The sequence below is a fragment of the Ahaetulla prasina genome, chromosome 6 (genome assembly GCF_028640845.1).
Source record: "Ahaetulla prasina isolate Xishuangbanna chromosome 6, ASM2864084v1, whole genome shotgun sequence".
In the NCBI taxonomy this organism is placed as follows: domain Eukaryota; kingdom Metazoa; phylum Chordata; class Lepidosauria; order Squamata; family Colubridae; genus Ahaetulla; species Ahaetulla prasina.
This window is the reverse complement of record NC_080544.1, coordinates 14440229-14455297: the sequence shown is the minus strand read 5'-3', so window position 1 is coordinate 14455297 and position 15069 is coordinate 14440229. Positions and strand designations below refer to the sequence as shown.

Sequence of the window (15069 nt, the reverse complement as noted above, 5' to 3'; positions counted from 1 at the left end):
AGTCATGTCAGCCTGACAGATAATTCAGCAATGAGGCCATTCATACCGGGAAGGTGTAGAAGTGAACAATTCCTGAGCATTACATAATCTTTAACTGTTATCTTTAACAAACACAAGTGAAGGATGACTAACTCACAGTAATTACAAGGAGGGGGGGGTAAGAGTAACGACACATTTGGGTGGAAAGTGACACATCTATTTAAACTTTTTTCCAGGAAAGCTGCATTGGTGATTATATTTATTAGAGGTTAAAGAAAGAATAGGCACGGGGGAGTTTAGAAAGGACAACTGGGAAGAATTGGAAAGCACAATTTTGATTTGGATAGAAATCAAACTTGTTTAAAGCCAAGGATTGGGATCAACAGACGTATTTGCTTAGATTTTTTACACTTGCATAGGTACATCCCTATTAATTAGCTAGGATTCATAGTAAGTTATATTTTATTTCATTAAAGTACTGTGTTTCCCTGAAAATAAGACCCTGTCTTATATTGTTTTGAAACCCGAAATAAACACTTGGCCTTATTTTTGGGGAGGTCTTATTATTTTGGGGTGTGTGGAGCACGATGGGGCTCCTCTTGCCGTCTTACCTGATTTTCAGCTCTGCATTTAAATATTTTTGGGGAAAGCTTATTTTCGGAGGGAGGCTTACTTTAGCGCATGCGCTCAAAAGCTCGATGGGCTTATTATCAGGGGATGTCTTATTTTCGGGGAAACGGTATGAAAAGGAACAATGTAAAAAACCAAAAAAAAAACATAAGATAGTAAAAATCAAATCTTATTGTGAGGTTGGTTGAAGACAAAAAGACCCACCGGATTCCTCAATTGACATGCTACTTCAGTCACACTGGGTTGTGGGTTCATACAATATCTAATGTTTTCAGGGCATACAGAACACTTTAAAGGAACGCACAATGAGGAGTTTTTCTGGAATGCTGACATGTACGCTGTAAGATGGGACCTGCCTGTTGTGGTCTGCCAGCAGCCTGCAGAGCTGGCAGCGGACAGTGAGGAGGCTGGGGAAGACAATGGGCCAGTCCTGGAGTCAGGGGAAGGTCCAGATGAGGGCTCTGCATTGGAGGCAGAGATGGGGCTAGGGCCATCTGGGAGTGATGCGCGGACTCCGGAGTCTCCAGAGGCAGTCAACAGAGAGGCAGAGCAACAGGAGGAGCCTGTTCCTTGTGCACACATGTGAACAGCTACCAGAAGGCAAGAGCAGCTAAAGCAAAAAGGACGACTTGGGAATAAAGCCAGGAGATGATTGGCCCCTCCCATAAGGCTTAAAAGAGCAGCAACGGCTCTTGGGTTCTTCGTAGGAAAGCAATATTGCTACAATTGTTTCTTGTCTCCTGTTTGTGAACTTTGTGGGTTTTTTGTCAAGAAAAGCCTTTGGCAGGGTGCCAAAGAAGTCAAAGGTTTGTGATAAGACCGAAGGACTTTTTCTGAAAGACTTTGTTTTGGACTTAATTTGGACTAAGTTGAGAATGAAGTAATTCTCAGCTGTTCTAATAAAATATGTTTGTTTAAGACTGATTGTGTCTGGTAATAACTACTTGGGCCTAGGTCACTGAATCCGCGGAGGAGGATGGGCCGGAGCTCGGGCTGATGGAGATCGAGGGGAAGACCTCATTGGCTTCGGAGGAATGCGGGGAGGAGCAGGACCAGGCAGCCCTGGACCCCTTGGGTTTGGGATGGCTTGTCCTCAGGGAGGAATGGGGGCAGGACGACTGAGAGAGGGGAGGTAATGGAGATGAAGAGCGGCGGAGCTCAGGCGATGAGCAAGATCCACCACCTCCTGATCCCCGAGCATGGAGAGTGGAGAGCAGGTGGGAAAAGTGCAGGCTGACCCGAAGTCTCGGGAGAGAGTGCCCCATCCCTCTTCACAAGGTACACCTGGGGACTGAGACTTAAGGAGATGCTGTGGGGAGGGGCATTTGTCAGGAACAAATGCTTAATTTGTGGAGTTTTGTGTGAAGTCTGGAGTTTGCAGGACTTCTTGCCTTGTTCCTTGTTTTGTGGACTCTTTGCCTTATTCCTTGCTTTATGGACTTTGTCTTGTTCCTTGCTTTGCGGACTCATTGCTTTCCTCCTTGCTCCATAGATTTATTGCCTTGTTCCTTTGCCTTGCTGGACTTCTCGCTTTGAAGCCATTGTGCTAACAGCGTTTTGCTGGACTCCTTGCAGCCAGAGGTTGCTATGTATGTGTGTGTGAGAGCGCTTTGCTCTGGGACTTGGCAGAAATGTGGGAGCATTTGGGGGAAAGTTGGAGCAATAAATTGGAAATTGGAAATTTTGAACTATCAGCTGGCTGTGTTGCCTTCGTGCCTGGGTCCTGCATCATCACACTAGCAATTCAAAAGCGAGTAATTGCAAGTAGATAGATAGGTACCACTTTGGTGAGAATATTAATGGGGACATGAAAGGTGCCCCTAACTAGGCATCCTCTGGACAACGCTGGTGTCACCGGCTAATCCTTTCAACCCAGAAGCATCTCAGTGCTTCTGACACAGAAGTTGCCAACAGCGATCTCACATAGTTTGTTCTTTCCTGAATAAAATTAGGGATGAATCTCAAACGTGCCACCTTGAATTCCCACATGAAAGGTATATATATACATATACTGTATAATAAGTAGACAGCTACGGAACAGAAATAGATGGCTGTTTTCCTTACCAAATTATTCTCAGAATTTCCCAGGAAGAACCTACCTTTCAACATTTTCACCGCCACTGTGGTGTAGCCAGCTTTGCCCTTGAGTCGGAAGGCTGTCGCTTTGACAACTTTTCCAAATTCTCCCTCGCCGAGAGTCTTTCCGAGCACCAGGTTCTTCCGAGGAAATTCCCACTTAGGGTCTTCCTATAGAGAAAAGGAAGAGGTGAAAGATTAACGAAACCAAAACCAAGCAACATCTGTTAGGTGCATCTGATAGGTGTATCTTTCTCTCTTTCAGACCACAAAATTAATGTTGAGGCCCGTCAGCGGCCAGCGAAGCTGGCAGCAGAGTCGGACAGTGAGGAGGTTGGAGAGGAACATGGGCCAGTCCTGAAGGCTGGGGAAGGCTCGGATGAGGGCTCTGCGTTGGAGGCAGAGATGGGGCTAAGGTTGTCAGGCAGTTAACAGCTGCCTCTGGAGCTAGACAGCAGTGAGGCAGAGGAACAGCTGGAGCCTGTTCCCAGTGTGTGCATGCACAGAGCTGCCAGAAGAAAGAGCTTTCCCCTGTCTAGTCTGGACAGTTTAGTTTGCTGAAAGAAAGTAGAAGAGAGAAAATAAAATAGAACATAGAAGAACAAAGTTGGAAGGGCCCTTGGAGGTCTTCTAGTCCAACCCCCTGCTCAAGCAGAAAACTCCATACCAGGGGAATCAAACTCAATTTCATTGAGGGCTGTATTGGGTTGTGTTTGATCTCCAGAGGCCAGGGTGGTGGTGGTTGGGGGGGCGTGGCCAGGGTGGGCATAGCCAACTCAACATCACTCGGCGAGGCTTCGTTTTCAACTGTGACGGCCTCCTGCAGACCTCTGCCAGCAAAAACAGAGCATGCGGACTTCGCCGGGCCTCTTTTTTTGCTGGCAGATGGCTGCAGGAGGTCATTGCAGCTGAAAATGGAGCCTGGGTGTGGCCCCCTTGAGCTCCATTTTCATTGGCAGAGGCACCAGGGGCTGGTCCTTCACTGTTTCCAGGGCGGCCCTGCAGGCCAGATCTAAACAACCTATGGGCAGGATCCGGCCCCCAGGCCTTGAGTTTGACACCCCTGCTCCAATGGTAAAATCTGAACCAGTTTACGACCACTTCTCTGGCTGCGCATCAAATGCGAGGTGTGTGCGTGCGCACAGTGCACGCCAAAAGGAGGCGTGGAGTAAGTAGAACAGCGCGTGTGTGTGTGTGATCAGCTGTGGCACGCAATCTTTTTTTTTTACTTTACCTATTCGGCCGAATAGGTTGTAGCAGCTCATCTGTGATCGTCAGAACCTTTTTTTAAAAGCTTTTAAAAGCTTTTTTAAACGATCTATTTGGCCAAATAAATTGTAAAAAAATGCTTTTAAAAGTAAAAAAAAAGGCTCTGACAATTGTGCGGCAGGCGGGCAACCAGATGATTGGGTGGGCATGGGCGGAGTGGGGGGGGGGCAGGGATTTTTGCTACCGGTTCTCCGAACCTCCTACCACCATCGCTACCCTGCATTTCACCCCTGCCCTGCTCTATACTATTTGAGATAAACGGTTGCCCAGTCTCTATTTGAAAGCTGGAAACTAAATTACGGCAGTCGATGATCAAAAATTCAAACAGGTGCGATTAGATCATAGGATTATGCTTAGAAACTGGACAGTATCACCACCCTAGGTGGCCTACCATAACTACAACATATTGTGACTTACAGCCATAGGTCCCCATAGCACAACATGGTAGTTCTAGATGTACCTAACCTCAGGGATGGGCTGCTACGGGTTCGCTCAGGTTCGAGAGAACCCGTAGCTAATGTTATGGCCGGTTCAGAGAACCTCCAAATCCAACCCCTGGCTGGCCCCACCCACCCCGCCCCTTCCACCCCACCTGTCCCCTCCCAGGAGTCTCCATGCGGCCAATTCTGGATGCGAGGTAAGTGCAGGGCCCATACGGAGGCTCAGGGAGGGGGAAAAGCAGGCCTCCTGGAAGTTCCAGAAGGCCAGAAACGGGCTGTTTCTGGCCTCTGGAGCCCGGGGGAGGCAGTTTTCACCCTCCCAGAGGCTCAAGGAAAGCCTCGAGTCCAGAGCCTGTGGAAAGCGAAAACATCCCCACTACCACCATGGTGCAGGAGGCTGACTAGACCACGCCCACCATGGCCACGCCCACCAGCAACTGGGCAGAGAACCCATTGCTCACATTTTTGAATCCCGCCCCTGCCTAACCTTGAGATCCATGGCCCGAGATGAATATAGGGAGTGGGGGAAATAAAATAAAAACAGGGCACAACCATAAGAAAGTGGTCCTGTCTGTCGGATAAAGAGCTGTGAATCTACTATCTCTTCTGGACTTGGCTAAATTAAGAGGGTTGTTGTTGTTGTTGTTGTTGTTGTTGTTGTTTTTGTTTGCCAAGTGTAGCCCATGCCAAGTGTAGCCCGTGCTGAGACCTTAAAACACACAGTCCACAGTGGTTGATTGGAAGAGTTCCCAGGTCTACATTTTGCAACTGTTGTGCCTCGCCCTCTCTCCTCTCCTTAGCCGGGCCCCTCCTGTCGCCTCCCGGGCCTGCTATCAGATTCAGAGTCTGATAATGAAGAGGAACAGCCTGGCATGCCTCCAGCCCCCAGCCTTGGCCCCATGCCCGGACAGAATGTCAGGAATGAACAAACAAACCTCACTCCTACAACGTGTGAGCAGGGAGCCAGCCACGTGCTAGAATTACCGGCAGCAGATCCAGAGGAAGGGAATTCACAATGAATGGATCCCCACTTCCGGAGATTTGAGAGGCGACAACAGCAGAAGGAAGGGAGGGGCAGGCCTGGATAAGTGCTGAGTCATGGAGCCACACCCCACAGCCTATATAAAGGATCAGCTTGAGTCAAGCAACTTTGAGTCAAGCAAAGTCTCCTTTCGTTTGCTGAAGTCACAACTTGGATTCCTGCCTGCCCTGAGAAATCTGAAAGGAATTTGGCAAAGCTGCAGAGGCTTCATGGCCACACTTGATACGGACCTCCTAGACCCGGTCATCGGAGGGGGAGGGGGACACGACAGCAACTGCCAAAGGCTTGACAGCTACCCCATAACACCGGAAGAATTTAACATGTATAAATAGTAGGTGACAATTATGCTGGAATCTGCCTAAATCCTCTCGGTATTTTTGGTGCCAACAGGGTATTTGCAAACACACTTTGTGCTGATTTATGGAACTCGAAGGGGAAGGACGATTCTTTTGAGTAGCCACCTTATTCATCCTAGACAATTGTTTATCTGTTCTGGGAAGCGACTAATAAATACAAACAAATAACATACAAGGCTTCCATTCTGCTCTTAATACCTAAATATTCATGGTTTGCACTTCTGGCTGTTTATGTTTTCTTTTTCACGTTTTCGGTTCTTAACTGAGCTTATTATTGCTCCTAAAACCTTTAATAAGTCCTGGACAGGGGTGAAATGTAAAATTTGTTACTACCAGTTCTGTGGGCGTGGCTTGGTGAGGGGGTAATGTGACTAGGTGGGCGTGGCCAACTTTTTTTTTTTACTTTTAAAAGCATATTTTCTACAACCTCTTTGGCCGAAGAGGTTGTTAAAAAATGCTTTTAAAAGCCTCTGATGATCAAGCAACTCAGCTGGGATCGCCAGAGGAGCCCTTTAAAAGCATTTTTTACAACCTCTTCGGCCAAAGAGGTTGTAAAAAAATGCTTTTAAAAGGTTCTGACGATCCCAACTGAGCCGTGCAATCATCAGAGGCTTTTTTTTTTTTTACTTTTAAAAGCATTTTTTTTGTCAAAAAAATACTTTTAAAAGTAAAAAAAACCCAAAACTCTGATGATCGCACAGCTCAGCTGGCCCAGGGATTTTTGCTACCGGTTCTCCGAACCACCTGCCGCCATTGCTACCGGATTGGGTGATCTGGTCTGAACCGGGAGCATTTCATCCCTGGTTCTGGACTTACGACCATGATTGTGCCCAATATTTCTGGTGCCAAGCAAGACATTGGTTAAGGGAGCTTTGCCTCGTTTTACGATCTTCCTTGCTGCCATTGATCAGTGAATCGCTGCAGTTGTTAAGGTAGTTGTCAGGGTTCCGACGGATGCCCGACAGAGGGTCATAATTGGAGCCTAAATTACATACGGTCAGAACTGGCTTGCTGTCAGGGTTCCCACGGATGCCCTAATTAAATCCTGAGTCTTGAGCCAAGCTTCAAAAGAAATCCAGTTATTTATTAGAAGCTTCATTTTGGCACGTTCCCAGGTGAAGCCAGCTCTGACCCTACGTAATTTACACTCCAATTATGACCCTGTTCCCCACTCCTCTCCCCAGGGTGTGTCATCAATCACATTCGCCAATGGAGCAATTTTGTGGGTTGTAGAGGTCACTCCCCTTCGACTGCTGTAGGTATCCCCGGGATATAGCCTTGAGGGAGATAAGCGTGGAATGTGCATCTGTTTTTGGTTGCTGTGCGGTTTCACCAGTTTCCCATCCCCACCCCACCCCTGGCCTATGGCAGCTCGAGAGCAGGCCAAAGATGCTTTGCGAGTTGACATTAGTCACACATGGTTGTTAAGTGAATCTGGCTCTCCCGATGGATTTTGCCTGTCAGAAGGTCGCAAAAGGTGATCACATGACCCTGGGACACTGCAACCATCATAAATGCAAATCAGTTGCCAAGTGTTTGAATTTTGATCATGTAATGCTAACTATTCATCTAACTATTCATCTAACTATTCATCATCTATTGCTAACATAGTGTAAGCCGCCCTGAGTCTTCGGAGAAGGGCGGGATATAAATGCAAATTAAAAAAAAAATTTAATCATTGGTTTCATTCGAGACAATGACGAATCCGCATATAGACGAGAGGTCGAACGACTAGCCTTGTGGTGCAACCAAAACAATCTGGAACTGAACACACTCAAAACTGTAGAAATGGTGGTAGACTTTAGGAGAAACCCTTCCATACTTCCACCTCTCACAATACTAGACAACACAGTATCAACAGTAGAAACCTTCAAATTTCTAGGTTCTATCATATCGCAAGATCTAAAATGGACAGCTAACATCAAAAACATCATTAAAAAAGGACAACAAAGAATGTTCTTTCTGCGCCAACTCAGTAAGCTCAAACTGCCCAAGGAGCTGCTGATCCAATTCTACAGAGGAATTATTGAGTCTGTCATTTGCACCTCTATAACTGTCTGGTTCGGTTCTGCAACCCAACAAGAAAAACACAGACTTCAGAGGATAATTAGAACTGCAGAAAAAATAATTGCTACCAACCTGCCTTCCATTGAGGACCTATATACTGCACGAATCAAGAAGAGGCCCGTAAAAATATTTGCAGATCCCTCGCATCCAGGACATAAACTGTTTCAACTCCTACCCTCAAAACGACGCTATAGAGCACTGCACACCAGAACAACTAGACACAAGAACAGTTTTTTCCCGAAGGCCATCACTCTGCTAAACAAATAATTCCATCAACACTGTCAAACTATTTACTGAATCTGCACTACTATTAATCGTTTCATAGTTCCCATCACCAATCTCTTTCCACTTATGACTGTATGACTGTAACTTTGTTGCTGGCAATCCTTATGATTTATATTGATATATTGACCATCAATTGTGTTGTAAATGTTGTACCTTGATGAAAGTACCTTTTCTTTTATGTACACTGAGAGCATATGCACCAAGACAAATTCCTTGTGTGTCCAATCACACTTGGCCAATAAAAAAATTCTATTCTATTCTATTCTAACCATGGTGATGCTGCCACAGTTATAAGTGTGAAAAACGGTCATAAGTCACTTTTTTCAAGGACTACGCCAGCACTGATGATGTTACCTAGTTTGGTAATGAAATGTTGGCAAAAAAACAAGCAAGCTCAGAGTAGACCCCCTCATTTCAACTCTGAGTCCAAATATTCTCCTTTATCGGTCATGCAGTTGTTACCACTGACCTCTTGGCAAATTAAGGAAGATTGAGAAGATGAGCAGGTAACAAATGTGCAAACTTAACACCTAATACAGTCTGGAAATGAAGTTGGAGCCAAGGCCTTGTGCCTTCACCATTTGGGGCCTATTTATAGAGCTAAGTATTGTAAAGCAAATAGTTTTGCATGTGTGTGCATGTGCGCACTCTTTCTCTGTGTGTCATTCAAGACACAAATGGGTGACTATGACAACCAGATCCCAATTTGCTTCTTAAAAACCAAACCAAATCTTGCTTTCATTTCAACAATGACATTTTTTTTCTCCCGCGAAGAACTAAATTTGATATATTGCGCTGGCACAGTTGTTAGCAGCCGCAAAGGGAAATTGCTGGCTGAGGTTGCTAGGAAACATTAAAATAATTGATTGCAGGCTTCAGGAAAAAAAAACTAGTTAACTGTAATCCAATTGCTCTTTCCAGTAGAACAAGCAATCATGTCTTGTGCTCTCTATCAAAAAGCACATAACTAACAAATAAACTATTGTAATGAACAGAAACATGTGGAATGTTTGCTACTCATATAGGCTTAATATGGTCGGATCGCCAAATGCACACGGAAACCCTGTGATTTGCAAATAATAACACCCAACTTTACTTTAGAGCACGGTTGTCACTCTCGATTTCATTGAGGGCCGCATCAGGGGTGTGTTTGACCTTCGCGGGCCGGTTGGGCGTGGCCAAGGTGGACGTGGCTAGCTCGACGTCACTCATGTTGCGGGCACCTGTAACAGCCAGCAAAAACGGGCTCCTGAGCTCTGTTTTTGGCTGCAACGGCCTCCTGCAACCCTCAGGCAGGAAAAACGAAGCTCGGGAGGGCCGCCCGCAGCCCTCCTGAGCTCTGTTTTAGCTGGCAGAGGCTCCGCAGGCTGGTCCTTCGCTGCTTCCAGGGCAGCCCAGTGGGCCAGATCGAAGCACTCCACGGGCCGCATCAGGCCCCCAGGCCTTGAATCTGACACTTCTGCTTTAGAGAGTATTTTAGCCTTCCACATAACATCTAATTGCAATCCATAAACATTCTGTTTAATCAGCTAGTATATCAATGTATACTCAAATACTTTGGCCACCTAATGAGAAGGAAGGACTCACTGGAGAAGAGCTGAACGCTGGGAACGATTGAGGGCAAAAGAAGAAGGGGACAGCGGAGAATGAGGTGGCTGGATGGAGTCACTGAAGTAGTCGGTGTGAGCTTAAATGGACTCCGGGGGATGGTAGAGGACAGGAAGGCCTGGAAGAACATTGTCCATGGGGTCGCAATGGGTCAAACACAACTTTGCAACAACAAAATACCAATGTATTAACTCTAGGCCATGTTAGTTTTAAAGTTCCTGACTTCTTAATCCATTCCACTTTTTTCTAATGTTCGCTTTTAAGCCACCTATGCGGGAAAATAATTCTACTTATCAATCAGAAATAGAGGGGATAAATACAACCTGTTAGCTGTTATGTGCACACCTTCAAGATATATCAATTTTTTAACCAACAGAAGAGATTATTTGTACCTGAGGATTGCACTGATGACGTTACCTAGTTTGGTAATGAAACGTCTGCAAGAAAACGCAAGGCTCAGAGCACCAAACACACTGCATTTTTATATGCAGCTTTCTTTAAGATACCTTATTTTTAAAAAAAAAAAAAGAATGAAAATACCCTGAAAGATATATCAATATATATCTTTTAGAAACACAAACATCTCTTATACTGGTTTTTTTTATTTAAAAAAATGTGAATGCAGCCAGAGCAAGGGTGAAATGCTCCCGGTTCAGACTGTATTGCGTGATCCGGTAACAATGGGGGCGGGTAGTTCAGAGAACTGGTAGCAAAAATCCCTGCCCCCACCCACCGCCCACACCTCAATGTTCCTCTTCTCTGTTCCTAAAGCTCTCGGGGGTGATATAGCTGCAAACAGCCTTAAATGCTGCCACGGCGCTTCAAAGGGCCGCATTACAGCTGATCAGTGCTGTAGGTAGCTAGTAGACCAGTGTCTCTATTTTTAAAGAAGGTAGACCAGTGCCTCCCAAAAAAAGGCACTTAGTAGACCGGTGCCTCTATTTTTAAAGAAGGTAGACCAGTGCGCTCCCAAAGAAAGGCAATTAGTAGACCAGTGCCTCTGTTTTTAAAGAAGGTAGAATGGTGCGCTCCCAAGTTTTGTATACTTTATTATCTTTATTGTTTATTATTATTGGCCATGCCCATTCAGTCACCTGACCAGCAAGCCACGCCCACCAGGTCACCTGACCAGCAAGCCACGCCCATCAATTAAGCCACGCCCACAGAACCGGTAGGGAAAATTTTTAGATTTCACTCCTGAGCCAGAGATTATGTTTTCCCCACCCACTCTGCATGTGCCTCTCTCAAGCAAATACTTGGTTGTATAAAATTTTGGCATGGAACACAACGGCAAATAAAGTTTAAGGAGTTGTTTGGTTAAATAAAAATTTAAATAAATAAATAAATAATAAATAAATAAATAAATAATAAAGCTCACTAGATTGCTTGGGAAAAAGTAAAACTACAAGTTAAGATGCAGGTAGATGGATTATTGCTGGAAAAAAAACCTTTCCAGATGAAAATATTTTTTTCTGAATCAAGCAGACCATGCAGCCTGATTAGATTTCAGAGAGTCCAAGGTAGTTTTTGCTAGCTGTAGTTTTTCTTGCCCACAAAGAGCTTTCTATAATGATTCAGGCAGGCAGACACAGACAGATAGATAGAAAGATAGATAGATAGATAGATAGATAGATAGATAGATAGATAGATAGATAGATAGACAGACAGATAGAAAGATAGATAGATAGATAGACGATAGATAGATAGATAGACAGACAGATAGATAGAAAGATAGATAGACGATAGATAGATAGATAGACAGACAGATAGATAGAAAGATAGATAGACGATAGATAGATAGATAGATGATAGCTAGATACATACATAATAGATAGATAGATAGATAGATAGATAGATAGATAGATAGATAGATACATAATAGATAGATAGTTAGATAGATAGATAGATAGATAGATAGATAGATAGATAGATAGATAGATAGATAGATAGATAGATTCTAACCACTTTGCCATCATGGACAGACAGATGGACGGACAGGCAGGCTGTCTGGCAGGCAGGCAGGCAGGCAGGCAGATAGATATTGTGGGTGGGATGGATGGATAGACAGACGGACAGACAGACACACAGACACAGTAGAAGGAAAGATAGATGGATGGATGGATGGATGGATGGATAGATAGATAGATAGATAGATAGATAGATAGATAGATAGATAGATAGATAGATAGATAGAGACAGACAGACAGACAGACAGACAGACAGACAGACAGACAGACAGACAGATAGATAGATAGATAGATAGATAGATAGATAGATATTGTGGGTGGGATGGATGGATGGATAGACAGACAGACACAGTAGAAGGAAAGATAGATAGATAGATAGATAGATAGATAGATAGATAGATAGATAGATAGATAGATAGATAGATACTGTAGATAGGTAGATAGATATTGTGAGTGGGATGGATGGATGGATGGATGGATGGATGGATGGACGGACGGACGGACGGACAGACAGACAGGCACACACACACGCAGTAGAAGGAAAGAAAGATGATAGAGAGAGATAGATAGATAGATAGATAGATAGATAGATAGATAGATAGATAGATAGATAGATAGATAGATAGATAGATAGATATTGTGGGTGGGATGGATGGATGGATAGACAGAGACACAGACAGACAGACAGACACACACACATAGTAGAAGGAAATAGATAGATAGATAGATAGATAGATAGATAGATAGATAGATAGATAGATAGATAGATAGATAGATAGAAAGATGTAGGTAGGTAGGTAGGTAGGTAGGTAGATATTGTAGGTGGGTGGGTGGAGAGAGAGACAGACAGACAGAAAAGCAGAGGGGCGGGCAGGCAGACACATAGAGAGGCAGACAATTTTTTCCCAAAGGAATACAAATGAAAATACAAATGGAAAAGCTTTTCTAATGCATTTTGTGCTTTAGTTTTCTAAAACTAAAATTTAAATAAATTTGCCTTTTTGAAACTAAGGATTATTTTTGCTAAAAACAAACACCCAAACTTTGATCTTTCCTTAGAAAATCATGGTTGTTTAAAAAGAAGAAAAAGAAAAGGCATAACTGTAGTATTAGACATCAGGTAAAACACACACACACATACACACACACACACACACACACACACACACACACACACACACACACACACTCCAATCTGCTTGAGAATAAACTCAGGAACTGCTCCTGTTTCATAAGGAAAAATGTCTAGGAAAATACTTCATCTATTTTTATCCCCAAATAGTAAGTTGAGATTTACTAGTGATCTTTCTGAAACTTGGTTAGTGCGTTTTACTTGGTACCGAGCAGAACAAATAAGGGCAGTAAAGAGCCGGTTAATGAATCCTTCCAAAAATCTTATTAAAACCATTTTTTCCCCTTTACATTCCTTTCCTCCTCTACCTTCTACGTCCCTCAGGGACACGCTGTCTTGCAATGTGCAAAAGAAAAAAGCCGGGCAAGATATCTTCCTCATTAAGCAGCTGAAAACGGGAAGAACTTACAGGTATTTTAAATGCATCTACTGACATTTGGTTCTCGGAGTCCATCGATGGTCGACGGACATTATTGGATGAGTAGTTGATGGGATAGGCCTGAGCCGGCCGCCGGAAGGTCATCTCCGCTGAGGCGATGGGTGTTTTTGGCGCATTCTTGTGGTACCGATGAATGAAGTAGGAAGACAGGACAACCGAGATAATGAAGGAGAGCACGACACCACCCGCAATCACCATTTTGCACATATCATCACAAAAAGGTTCTGCAAAGAAAGAAGGAATATCTGAGAGTCTTCTCTTCACTCTTGATCTTGCTCTCCCTTTTTATGACCCTGTAATCCCTTAATTCCGGGTAGGGTGAAGCTGAGCATTTACTGGCTGGATGCCCTTCCTGACACCTATGTGGAGTTCACAGCAGATTTTTTTTTCTTTGCGGTCTAGAAGATCTGCCGCTACCTAGGATTGACCTCTCAACCTTCCGAGTGGGAGGCGAGCCTCTTACCCGCTAGGCCACCATGCCGCTCTCACTCCTGATCTTGCTAACTATGGGTAATCCTTAACCGATCACCAAAATTGAGCCCAAAATTTCTGTTACTAAGCAGGACAGTTGTTGTCTTGTCCCATTTAATGACCTTTCTTGCCACAGTTGTTAAGGGTTGTAAGTGGAGGTATGCATGTTGTGTTGCAAATCAAGAGCTGATCTACCTAATACAGAGAGCCCTCGAATTACGACAGTTCGCTTAGTGACTGTTTGAGGTTACAATGGCACTGAAAAAAAAGGGACTTATGAGCATTATTCACACTTACGACTTCTGTATCATCCCCACAGTTACGTGATTTCCATTCAGATGATTGACAACTGACTCACGTTTATGACAGTTGCTGTATCTCAGAGTCACGTAATCCCCTTTTGTGACCTTCTAACCAGCAAAATCAATGGGAAAACCAGATTCACTTAACAACTGGGTTACTAACTTAACAACTGCAGTGATTTGCTTAACCAATGTGGCAAGAAAGGTCATAAAATAGGACAAAACTCACTTAACAAATGTCTCCCTTAGCAACAGAAATTTTGGGCTCAATTGTGGTCATAACCCAAGAACTGCCTGTACAAAGATCAGTCCCCATGGGAAACTTGTTTTATCAAAGAAGTCAGAACCACCATCCTACATACGGCTATCCTTCAAACTGATTGCAAACCTATAGTAGGGTTTCTTGTCCACCTCTTAAGAGCACGCTTTGCTTTACATTATGACTAGAAGTGCTGGGTAGCCATGGTGTCAGAAAGTGGGTCAGAAGACCAATTAACTCATACAAATAATACAACTCCTGATTTACTACAAGCACACAAATTGTATTATAGCCACCTTAGAATCCTGCAAAACTGCAATGTTAAGATCCTTTGGGATTCGCTTCTAAAATGTTGGCTCAGGATTGGACAAGGAATGAAATGACCCCTGGACCACAATGAAGCAACACTTTCTGAAATAAGTATGGTTAAATTTATTTTTCTATACTTTGGAATGCAACGTGGAGCAATGTGAAAGTGCCTTTTACATTAAAATCTCCCCTCATGTTCAATCAATCAGAAAAGAGCTGGAAGGAGCCCTGGAGGTCTTCTAGTCGAACCCGTTGCTCAACCAGGAGACTCTATATCAGAGGTCTTCAAACTTCGCAGCTTTAAGACTTGTGGTTGAAGTCCACAAGACTTAAAGCTGCCAGGTTTGAGGACCTCTGCTTTATACCATTTCAAACAAGTGACTGTCGAGTCTCTTCTTAAAAATCTCCAGTGATGGAGCGCCCCAAACATCTGGTGGC

At 44.1% G+C, this 15069-nt stretch overlaps 1 protein-coding gene across 1 annotated transcript in view; it reads right to left on the bottom strand.

Annotated features, from left to right (window-relative positions):
• RET (ret proto-oncogene) overlaps window positions 1–15069 on the bottom strand; it is a 152518-nt gene that overhangs the window by 28679 nt on the left and 108770 nt on the right. The window contains exons 11-12 of the mRNA XM_058189068.1: window positions 13261–13514; window positions 2709–2856 (exon numbers count right to left, since the gene is read on the bottom strand). Of these exons, the coding sequence (XP_058045051.1) occupies window positions 2709–2856; window positions 13261–13514 (402 nt within the window). The remainder of the gene's footprint in view (window positions 1–2708; window positions 2857–13260; window positions 13515–15069) is intronic.